At 43.9% G+C, this 12457-nt stretch overlaps 1 protein-coding gene across 1 annotated transcript in view; it reads right to left on the reverse strand.

The window, feature by feature from the left end:
• The window catches only part of zbbx (zinc finger, B-box domain containing), a 36910-nt gene that overhangs the window by 16494 nt on the left and 7959 nt on the right, over positions 1–12457 (reverse strand). Inside the window, exons 3-6 of the mRNA XM_078202648.1 lie at positions 10665–10778; positions 4017–4113; positions 1077–1125; positions 892–995 (exon numbers count right to left, since the gene is read on the reverse strand). Coding sequence (XP_078058774.1) covers positions 892–995; positions 1077–1125; positions 4017–4113; positions 10665–10778 — 364 coding nt within the window. The remainder of the gene's footprint in view (positions 1–891; positions 996–1076; positions 1126–4016; positions 4114–10664; positions 10779–12457) is intronic.

Here is a 12457-nt window from a genome sequence, read left to right on the forward strand (position 1 = left end):
ATAATATTTAAATATTAAATGTTATGCCAGAAAACTATTATTAAGCACAGGTTCTAGGAATTGCAGATTCCACATAATGTACAGGAATAGGCTTTCAACAGGATAATAGTCACATTTTTAAAGCAAAATTGCTGATTTAAAGAGGTAGCTTTGGGAGCAAAAACAAGAAGACAGTATTATCTCAATGGTGATAAATTAAGAGAGGGGAATGTGAAAAGAGACTTGGCTGTTCTCTTACACCAGTCACTGAAGGTAAGCATGCAGGTTGCTGAGGCCACACCTGAAATAGTGTGTGCAGTTTTGGTCTCCTTATCTGAGGAGGGATGTTCCTGCTACAGAGGGAGTGCAGAGAAAGTTTACTAGACTGATCCTGGGATGGCAGGATGTACAAGGAGAGATTGAGTCGGTTAGGATTATATTCGCTGGAGTTTAGATGAGAGGGGACCTCATAGAAACCTATAAAATTCTAACAGGACTGTATAGGGTAGATGCAGGAAGGATGTTCCCGATGGTGGGGATGTCTAGAACCAGGGATCATAGTCTAAGGATATGGAGTAAACCTTTTCAGACTGAGTTAAGGAGAAATTTCTTCACCCAGAGAATGGTGAATCTGTGGAATTCGCTACCACAGAAAGCAGTTGAGGCAAAAACATTGTATGTTCTCAAGAATGAGTCAGATATAATTTTGGGGGCTAAGGGGAACAACGGATAAATGGAGAAGGCAGGATCAAACTATTGAGTTGGATGATCAGCCATGATCACAATGAATGGTGGAGCAGGCTCGAAGGGCTGAATGGCATACTCCTGCTCCTATTTTCTATGTTTTCTATGTTGTGTCAAAAAGATTAAAGTGCAGGCTTTATTTCACAATGTAACTCTTGGCTTACTTACCAGCACAGGACTTCTGATCTCACACTGCCCACATAATTTCCCCTTAATCTTTGCCCTTTCAGATTTACAAACTGGTGCACTAGTGAATACACGTTTTGGAGGCTCTGAAAAAAGTATAATGAGAAACCATGTCATATGCTTGTAAACTGCATAAATGCAAGTCAAATAAAAAATAATAGCCATACCTTCACGTTGGTCTTTCAGTATTCTGATTTTTGTCTTTCCAGAAGTTACCTGTGACAGAATAAGTGTGATGACAGAATAAGTGTGATTTTAAAAGGGTTATACCTTGCAGAAGAGTAGAAACTGACATCAGTGCAAATATATATCTATATACATTTATGTACAACTATCTGGTGATATGAATATAAAAAAAGAGTACAAAGAATACAAATACCTGGAAGAAAAAGCTGGTGAGTGCAAAGATCTACTTGTATGCTGGTCAAATAAATTAACTGGAGAATGCTCACAAACATTTTCTCAAATCTGCTTGGCTTTCATTTTTTTAAATGAATAGACCTACACTGAGTAGTGAATACGTTACAGAGGCTCTGAGATAAGCATAATGAGACCCACCCAAAGATTATCCCCTTTTTCACCAAAGTCACCAGTTTTGCTGCAATCTTTCTGCACTGCCTCCTACAATAGTAGGCATGAAATTCAATGTATATCTTGTTCCAATGAACTGTTACTCAGCTCTCTCACCATCAAGAAGACATCCCAATGCTGAAATTATCAAAAGCTACTGTTGCAAGCCTTGGACATCACAATGCAAATATCATATCATGAAAATCTCTGGCAGATGTTTGAGACTAGTCTTTGGAGATTACCAGTAGTCAGGAAGAAATTTGATGCACTTTCAACCACATAGCATATTTCTCTCAAAGCTTCTCAACAAAAACTGGATATAATTCAAAATGTTTGGACAGTGAACCCAGTTCTGCATGAGTACAAGTTAAGTTATTGTATGTTATAGTACCTTGTCTTCATTTTAACTTATGTGTGTTGTTTTATCTTTGGAAATCTGCAAAATATAGGGTCAAATTTAATCTCAAACAAGGAAGTCCTGCCTCCAAGATTGAAAGCGTCTCCCAAGTCCGCAGAGGTAGATGGTGGGACAACGTAGGTGATTTCACCAGCAGAGGCTGCCTCTCTAAGTCTGTCATTCAATTCAGGATGACAGCCTCAGCAGCCTCACCACACTGCCAATATAAATGGCTGCAGCTGAAGCTGCAGGGAGTAGGAAAGGGCGCCTCAACGTGGAGATGCCCTGGATGGACAGGTAAGAAATATTTTAAATGTGCCAGGATCAGACAATCAGAAGAGTGAATCCTTTAGCAGCAGAGTCAATACTGCAATGGCAGCCATGAGGGCAAGGAGGACTCTCTGTAGGCTATGGAAATGGCCCGAAAGAAAGGTCACCCCCAGAATGCTGCTGGGAGGCTGCCTCAATGTATCCAGCAGTATTCCCACATAGCTGGGGGCTATGTGCATGCCTGTAAAATACTGGCAGGGGGATGAATCGGCTGTAGTTGAATTAATTGGCAGCCCGCTTCTAGTCAGGGGATGACCAAGCCCTTTGTGCTTCTGGGAGTATCATGTGGTAGCAGAAGTCATTAGGCTTCCCTTCCAATGCCTTTCAGACACCATTGTAAAAGTCCTTCCACCTACTTGTCAGTCTCAAGAGAATTAATAAAATTCCGCCATAGTTTTAGCTGGTAGATGGTGATGTTTTCCAACAGCAGAGAAGAGAAATTGTGCCTGTTTTTGCTAAGAAAAGATTCAACGCAGACTTGATGATTGTGTAGGTTTTAAAATAAGTTCTGAAGTAAAAGCTATTCAATTTATTTTTGCCTTCAGAAAGCGAGAGAAATTGTTCATTTCATCTCGTCTGTTTGTTTACACTGTTGCTTTGAGAAACGTGGCACCTTTTTCTTGCCACCCCCCCCCCCCCCACTCCCATACCCACCTCCCACAACTGTTGAGAAGAAAATACTAGAGGTAACATAAACAATTGATTTTGTAATATTAATCTAGAAACATATCTGAACCATATTCTACTGATATCTTGTCCAGAGGTTACATCAGAGCAATGAAGCATTTCTGGAAGGGTGCATAATCATTAGGATTGGCAACTTATATGGAATGTTGGTTAGTCTCCATCTTTCCAAAAGGCTAAACAGCAGCAACATCTCTCCAGGAAACTGTGCACCCCAGTCTGCACCCCTCTCTCTGCTTGTTTCTTTTGTTGCTGATAAGTATATTCGAAAGCATATTTACCCACAATGTTTCCTTCACTTATGCTTCCCGCAATGTCTCCCCTGATGTTTCCTGATGTCTCCCCTTCCAAACAGGCCAACTCCCAGGAGCATTCTCCAACTGCCTTCTAACCTCCTTCTCTAACTGATCTTCAATATTACCTTATTCCCCACGCTCATCTGTCCTTACAAATAAGGCTTGGTATATCGAATTATTTATTCTTTTTCCTTACTGGCTCACATACACACCTGCCTTATTCCCAAGTTCTCCTTAAGTTTCAAGCTACCCACCTCACCATCCGATCTCTCTCATTTCTGCTTCCCCAGGAATAATGAACCAACAGTACTGTTAAAACACAACATAAGCAAATAAAGTAATTCACAGAAATAGTAAAAGCTCACTTTCCAACTCAGTTCTGGGAAAGATAACTTAATTTTCCCTTTTGAACATTAGGGCAGGAGAGGAAAGACTATGAGGTGGATGGGAGAAGCAATATGGAGGAGTTGATAAGGATGTTGCATTTTGGCAATAGCAACGATGGAAAAGGTTATGGGGAAGGGATTGGAGCAAGTGTAAATACAGCACAAGTGCTGTAGCTACCTCAAGTTATCAGGGAAACAAAACAGAAAACTGTGCTCGCACTGGTATTGAAATATTCGGTTGAAAGGCCACCTTGACGCTATATTTATATGACATTTACAAACATGTCCATCTCAGTACCAGTTGCTGCAAGTCCTCAACTGAATTTCAAATGTTGCATCAAATGTTAAAGAAACAGGTGAAGATACTAACGCACAACAGCTTCAAACGATAGAAATGCTTCCCAAATGATTTTATTTCACTTTTAATCTGAAATCTCTCCTTACCTTTTGATTAAAATTTTCTTTATTTCTCAGCACATCCTGTGCATGATTTACAAGACTCCCCATCTGTCCAGATTTCCAGTGGTATGGTCCTGATCGCCTATAATAACCAAAATGGAAAATAAAATCATAGTACACTGATAAAAAACTATACTGATTTGGAGATTTTTTATCATGCAGATTATTAGGCTATCTGCAGTGAGGGAGCAAATCCCTACTACTGGGTAATACTGAAAAAGGAACAAAAGGGTAAATGCTCAGTTCTGTACACTGACATCTGCAGCAAGAAACATCTGTATAACAGTTGATTACCATTTATTAAGGCCAGGCTTCGCACTGCTCAGAAATGACTAGAAATAAAAATCAAACTTTATAAGTTCAAGAAGCAAAAAAGAAAATGCAGCAAATTGTAATGCAATTTTAAAAAGAGTTGTATTCGGATCAGTTTCCAATGTATGTTAATTCCATACCAACAATGCCAAGGGGCTGTGCTGGGGGCGAGTTCCTCTGGGAAACTCCATGGGAGGAGTTCCCGTGTCCGTGAGGGCAGGGGGCTGGTTCCCTGTGTACATGGAGGGTGGGGTTTATAACCGGAGATCAAGGCGCCCTTTAAAAAAGGCACGCGGATCTCTGGAAAACCGATATTGCCAGTTCTTTCAGACTCCGCCCCGCCATCATGATGGTGTGGGACATCAGGACTTGATTCTTCTAAGCGCTGAACAATTTGGAGCACAAAGCCGGCATGATGCCCATCAGGAATCCCGATTTTTGCCCGAAGCTCCATTCTGCGGGGCATCAGGTTTCCTGTGGGTTGTCTGATGAGGCTGGAGAATCCCATCCATTGTTTATTCTCATTGGCCATCCCTTTGCAACATTTTCTGAAGTAGAATATTCTGTTAAATCCAGTACTTTAGGGGTTTCTTCCCCACAGTCCCTGAAATACAATTGTACCCTGAACATGTTACATATAACGATGGGTTCTTACTGCTGCAGAAAATGGTACCGTACTAGATGGTACCAGTTGCCTGAGTAGGGGATCTGAGGGGGGAGGGTGATGAGTGGGGTTCTGAGGGAGTAAGAGAGTTGTGGGGTGGGTCTGAAGGGGAGGGGGACTGACTAATAGGTCTGAGGGGGAAGGGTGCTGAATGGGGTTCTGAGGGAGTAAGGGAGTTGTGGGGTGGGTCTGAAGGCGAGGGGGACTGACTAACGGGTCTCATTGCTTCTTGGAAGTACAGCAGAGAGGGAGAGATTCGCGAGAGGAGTGCTGCGGGTAAGCGCTTTTATTTTTTAACTTACTTTTTCGCGGGTTTTTAAAAAAATATCTAAACCCGGAAGTGGTCGCGCAGGGAGGTCTGGGAGGGAGAGATTTTTTAAAAGTTACTCACCTCAGTGAATCGGCCTCATTGCTTCTTGGAAGTACAGCAGAGAGGGAGAGATTCGCGAGAGGAGTGCTGCGGGTAAGCGCTTTTATTTTTTAACTTACTTTTTCGCGGGTTTTTTTTTAAATATCTAAACCCGGAAGTGGTCGCGCAGGGAGGTCTGGGAGAGAGAGATTTTTTTTTTCCCCAATAAATTGGAACAGAGAGGAATCCCGATACTCTACACTTGTAGAGTATCCCACCCTCCCTCCTCCTCTAACCTAAAAAAAAGACCCAGTGAGAGCAGGGCTTTGGAGAAAACAGGAGGAGGAAAGGTAAGTTTAAAATTTTCATTCACTTTTTTTTTCCCTGTGTGTTTAAAAGGGCAATTATGAGTGTGAGGCCAGTATGTTGTTCCCAATGTAGGATGTGGGAGGTCCTGGAGGCTCCTAGCCTCCCGGACGACCATATCTGTGCTGGGTGTGTTGAGCTGCGGTTCCTAAGGGACCATGTTAGGGAACTGGAATTGCAGCTCGAGGACCTTCGCCGGGTTAGGGATAGTGAGGAGGTCATTGACAGGAGCTCTCGGCAGGTGGTCACACCGGGACCACGGGAGGAGGGTAACTGGGTAACAGTGAGGAAGGAGAAAGCTCAGTTGATGGTGAGCACCCCGGTGGATGTGCCCCTTAATAATAAGTACTCCTGTCTGAGTACTACTGGGGAGGACAGCCCACCTGGGGGAAGCAGCGGTGGCAGTGTCTCTGGAGCTGAGCCTGGCCCAGTAGTGCAAAAGGGTAAGGAAAGGAGGGTAGTGCTAATTGGGGACTCTACGGTGAGGGGGTCAGATAGGCGTTTTTGCAGACACAGACGGGACTCTCGGATGGTGGTTTGCCTCCCTGGTGCAGGGGTCCGGGATGTCTCTGGTCGAGTCCCAGAAATCCTGAAGGGGGAGGGAGAGGAGCCGAAGGTCGTGATGCATATAGGTACTGCTGACATAGGTAGGAAGAGGGAAGGGGTCATGAAAAGAGAATATAGGGAGTTAGGTAGACAGCTGAGAAAGAGGAATGCAAAGGTAGTAATCTCGGGATTGCTGCCTGTGTCGCGGGAGAGTGAGAACAGGAATTGGTGGAGAATGAATGCGTGGCTGAGGGACTGGAGCAAGGGACAAGGATTTGGGTACTTGGATCATTGGGACCTCTTTAGGGGCAGGTGTGACCTGTTTAAAAAAGACGGGTGGCACTTGAATCCCAGGGGGACCAATATCCTGGCGGGAAGGTTGGCTAAGGCTACTGGAGAGACTTTAAACTAGAAAGGTTGGGGGGAGGGAATCGAAATGAGGGGACTGAGAGCGAGGAGGTTAGCTCGCAAATAGATAAGGAATGTAGACAGGGTAAGAGGGAGGTTAGACGAGTGATGGAGAAGGGAAGTGCTCAGGCTGAAGGTCTGAGATGTGTCTATTTTAATGCCAGGAGTGTAGTGAATAAAGTGGATGAGCTTAGAGCGTGGATTGCTGCTTCGAATTGTGATGTGGTGGCCATTACGGAGACTTGGATGTCTCAGGGACAGGACTGGGTGCTTCAGGTGCCGGGTTTTAGATGTTTCAGGAAGGACAGGGAGGGAGGCAAGAGAGGGGGGGGAGTGGCACTGTTGATCAGGGATAGTGTCACGGCTGTAGAGAAGGTGGACGCCGTGGAGGGATTGACTACGGAGTCTCTGTGGGTGGAGGTTAGGAACAGGAAGGGGTCGGTAACTTTGCTGGGTGTTTTCTATAGGCCGCCCAATAGTAACAGAGATGTTGAGGAGCAGATGGGGAAACAGATCCTGGAGAGATGTAGGAATAACAGAGTTGTCGTGATGGGAGATTTTAATTTCCCAAACATAGATTGGAATATCCCTCGGGCTAGGGGTTTGGATGGAGAGGAGTTTGTTAGGTGTGTCCAGGAGAGTTTCCTGACACAGTATGTGGATAAGCCTACTAGAGGAGAGGCTGTACTTGATCTGGTGCTGGCTAATGAACCTGGACAGGTGGAGGATCTCTCGGTGGGTGAGCATCTTGGGGATAGCGATCATAATTCTATCTCCTTCACGATAGCATTGGAAAGAGATAGGATCAGGCAGGCTAGGAAAGTGTTTCTCTGGAGTAAAGGGAAATACAGTGTCATCAGGGAGGAAATTAGACGGGTAAATTGGAAGGAGGCATTCTTGGGGAAAAGTACCGAAGGAAAGTGGAGGATTTTCAAGGAATGTTTGTCTGGAGCTCTGCATGACAACGTTCCGATGAGACAGGGGGGTGTTGGTAGGGTACGGGAACCGTGGTGCACGAAGGTTGTGATGAACCTGGTGAATAAGAAAAGAGAGGCATACAGAAGGTTCAGAGAGCTAGGAGGTGTTAAGGATTTAGAGGAGTATACGGGATGTAGGAAGGAGCTTAAGAAGGAAATTAGGAGAGCGAGAAGGGGTCATGAGAAGACCTTGGCGGGTAAGATTAAGGAGAATCCCAAGGCTTTCTACAAATATGTCAAGAGTAAAAGGATGAGATGTGAAGGGGGAAAAGTTTGTGCGGAACCGTTAGAAATGGCGGAGCTGCTTAATGAATACTTTACCTCGGTATTCACGGTGGAAAGGGATCTGGGTGGTTGTACTGCTGGTTTGCGGTGGACAGAAAGGATCGAGCATGTGGACATAAAGAAAGAGGATGTGTTGGAACTATTGAATGGCATCAAGGTTGGTAAGTCGCCGGGACCGGATGGGATGTACCCCAGGTTACTGTGGGAGGCGAGGGAGGAGATTGCGGAGCCTTTGGCGATGATCTTTGCATCGTCGATGGAGACGGGAGAGGTTCCGGAGGATTGGAGGATTGCAGATGTGGTCCCTATATTCAAGAAAGGGAACAGGGACAGCCCGGGAAATTACCGACCGGTGAGTCTAACCTCAGTGGTTGGTAAGTTGATGGAGAGGATCCTGAGAGACAGGATTTATGATCATCTAGAGAAGTTTAGTATGATCAAAAGTAGTCAGCACGGCTTTGTCAAGGGCAGGTCGTGCCTTACGAGCCTGGTTGAGTTCTTTGAAAATGTGACCAAACACATTGACGAAGGAAGAGCGGTGGATGTGGTCTATATGGACTTCAGCAAGGCGTTCGATAAGGTCCCCCATGCAAGACTTCTTGAGAAAGTGAGAGGGCATGGGATCCAAGGGGCTGTTGCCTTGTGGATCCAGAACTGGCTTGCCTGCAGAAGGCAGAGAGTGGCTGTGGAGGGGTCTTTCTCTGCATGGAGGTCAGTGACCAGTGGAGTGCCCCAGGGATCTGTTCTGGGACCCTTGCTGTTTGTCATTTTCATAAATGACCTGGATGAGGAAGTGGAGGGATGGGTTGGTAAGTTTGCTGACGACACCAAGGTAGGTGGTGTTGTGGATAGTTTGGAGGGATGTCAGAAGTTGCAGCGAGACATAGATAGAATGCAAGACTGGGCGGAGAAGTGGCAGATGGACTTCAACCCGGATAAGTGTGTAGTGATCCATTTTGGCAGATCCAATGGGATGAAGCAGCAGTATAATATGAAGGGTACCATTCTTAGCAGTGTAGAGGATCAGAAGGACCTTGGGGTCCGGGTCCATAGGACTCTTAAATCGGCCTCGCAGGTGGAGGATGCGGTCAAGAAGGCGTACGGCGTACTAGCCTTCATTAATCGAGGGATTGAGTTTAGGAGTCGGGAGATAATGCTGCAGCTTTATAGGACCCTGGTTAGACCCCACTTGGAGTACTGCGCGCAGTTCTGGTCACCTCATTACAGGAAAGATGTTGAAGCCATTGAAAGGGTGCAGAGGAGATTTACAAGGATGTTGCCTGGATTGGGGAGCATGCCTTATGAGGATAGGTTGAGGGAGCTTGGTCTCTTCTCCCTGGAGAGACGAAGGATGAGAGGTGACCTGATAGAGGTTTACAAGATGTTGAGAGGTCTGGATAGGGTAGACTCTCAGAGGCTATTTCCAAGGGCTGAAATGGTTGCTACGAGAGGACACAGGTTTAAGGTGCTGGGGGGTAGGTACAGAGGAGATGTCAGGGGTAAGTTTTTCACTCAGAGGGTGGTGGGTGAGTGGAATCGGCTGACGTCGGCGGTGGTGGAGGCAAACTCGTTGGGGTCTTTTAAGAGACTTCTGGATGAGTACATGGGATTTAATGGGATTGAGGGCTATAGATAGGCCTAGAGGTAGGGATATGATCAGCGCAACTTGTGGGCCGAAGGGCCTGTTTGTGCTGTGGCTTTCTATGTTCTATGTTCTATGAGAGGGAAGGGAGGCTAAGTGGAGGTAGGTCGGGTCACTCTCATGCTTGCGTGGTGGGGGGGATTTAACCCATTATTTGTGGGTAAAGGGGAGAGGATGCCTTTCTTTGGTGAGTGGTGGTGCTCCCCTGGTTAGTGTGGGGTGGGGGGACATCGTTTCATTTTGTAGAGGGAGGGGCCTTGTCTCTGAGTGAGGAGATTGACGTGCCTCGATCTCTGAACAGTGAGGCTGGCTGGCGAGTTGCTCGAAATGAGCGTATTAGCATCTCTCAGGTAGGTAAATCTCACCTGACAGATGCTCCCAGCGCCAGCAGGAAAGCCTCTCATTTTCCCAACGGCGTGGACACTTAGCCTGAAAATGGGAGAATTCAGCACAATATCTGAAATGTCCTGAATCTTAGAGTGGGATTTTCTGGCTGGTTCTGCTGGTGGGATTTTCCGATCCCACTAGCAGTGACCCCTGCATCACCATCACTGTGGGTTCCCTGGCAGCAGAGGATGTGAATAAGGGGAAACTCTGCTGACAGTGGCGGGACCAGAGATCCTGTCGCTGCTCACCATTGGCAGGCTGCATCCACCACCATAAAACACACCGCATTGGGTGTGGAAAATCCCTCCCTTAATCTTTTTAAAAAGTGCCCCAATGCATATGTCAAGATCAGTTTTATTTTGAGACTTTCATTTTGAAGCAAAATTTCTGCACTCCTCCAATTCCACCCTTTCTAGCATCCCTGATTTCTAGTTTTTCAGCTACCTAGGCCTCAAGCTCCAAAATTCATTCCTCCACTCCATCCTCTTAAGCCATTCCTTAAAACCCATTCTAAGATTTTGTTCACCTGTTCTAATACATCTTTTTGTGGCTCACACCCAATTCTGTCTGATATCGGATGTTGTTATTCCATTGAAGATGCTTTATAAATACAAATTGCTGCAATCATCATTGAAACTCTGACCATGTAGCTCAGTTTTAAAACAGATGAAGCAAAGTAGTAACTTATAACACTTACCCTCTTTCCTCCTTTTCCTTACTCATCGCTTGTCGAAGCTGCTGCAATCTCTGTTCCATTACATCACTATCTAGCTCGAGTTGCACAGTTTCTAGTCGTAGTTCCCGAAGATTTCTAGAGGAAAGAAAATCAAGACTTTCATATTATATGATATATTGGGAAGCTCAGTAACCTGGCAAAGATAACCAAATAGTAATAGGTATCTTTCCAGTCCTGTTTCTTATCGAACTTTTCGAATCAGTCCAATAATCAATACAATGAAGCATCATAAAGTGACAGATGTCAAACTTTCAAATACCGAATATTTTAGAAGTTTCGAGCCTCAAAACACTATTTCCACCAATCAATAGGTGCAATTCTTCAGAAAAAGATTTGCAAAAATATATATTCCAATGGCTTACTGACAAATCAAATATTCAATGTATTTCTGAATATCCTCCTGCCTCTCTGTATGGTTTCTTCATCCCACATATACAAAACAACCAAAATGCAATCCTGCTAACATTTGATTGGAATGATATGCACTTCTAATTTGACATGTTTCACCTTTTTCAAAGAATAAATTTCAGTTTTTCAAATTAGTATTCATGTACAATTTGGTCAATGCTTGTAAATGTCCTTTGCCATTGCTTTTATCATGGAAAAATGTGCGAGGAGGAGCCAGAGATAAGTCACACTGCTAAAAATGTTGCAGTGTAACAAGACCCATACTTGTAGGAATCGCTGGCAATAAATCAACAAAATATAACATTATATCAAGTAAAATGATTCTGCCTGGTGTAAAAATGCTCAATTAACGTCGATACCTGTCCAATAGCTTTTTTTGATACATGAACGCCTAAATCTCTTTGCTCTTCCACAGCTCCTAGTTTCTCAGCAAAAAGAAAACATTTCAATTTGTCTTCTGTGGAACCACTGGTGATCTCACACTTTTCCCACACTGAATTGCATTTTTCAAGCTTAGCCCACTCCTTTAATCGATATCCCACAGACAAATGCTAAATAATACTAATTAACCTTCATGGCCCAAATCTCCAATAAAAAGCATGCATTCAAGCTAAGCATTTTATAATATTAACCAACCTTAAGAAAAACTTAAGAGTTTACCTGCTTGTAAAATAGTACTGTATAGTATCTATACTATACATCGTTACAAAATTTTGAGTAGGAACAAGCATTGATTTCTATTTTCTATGCCTTCACTACATGCTCCATCTGCAAACATATCAAGTAGCTATGTAGTGGATAACAAATCAAGCTAAACAAAAAAGCCTAGTTGTCAAACTTCCATGATCTATATGTCAGCATGTATTTTGAAACAAATTCTTCACAAACACTAAATTAGCTTGTCCAAATAAATCATAACTTAACATGTCTGTTTCTCACCTCATATTTTAACATTTCTAAAATCAATCCTATCAATTTCTTTATGGCTCTGCATAAATATTGAGTGTTTAAAAACACAAAGTGTGTGTCAAAAAACGTTGAAAGCTTGGGTGGATGCCCAAAATGGATCAGACATAAAGATATTTCACACAATGTGATATAAAATCTAACATTGCAAACTTCCATCTGTTTTTCAATAAAAGTGAAAAACAGTGATTATTTACCATGATATTAGTTTGGAATAGATCATCTTCTGAATGCCACTCCAATCAAGGATTTGCACCAGGCTTAATTGCCGCCACAGATTGAAAGCACCACATAAGTTAGGTTTGCAATAGTACTAGGTTCAGATATTAAACTATAGGTACAGTATCTCAAATTTGGCTATTCCAAAACCGGCAATGTCT

This window comes from Mustelus asterias, chromosome 3 (assembly GCF_964213995.1).
Source record: "Mustelus asterias chromosome 3, sMusAst1.hap1.1, whole genome shotgun sequence".
Classification (NCBI taxonomy): domain Eukaryota; kingdom Metazoa; phylum Chordata; class Chondrichthyes; order Carcharhiniformes; family Triakidae; genus Mustelus; species Mustelus asterias.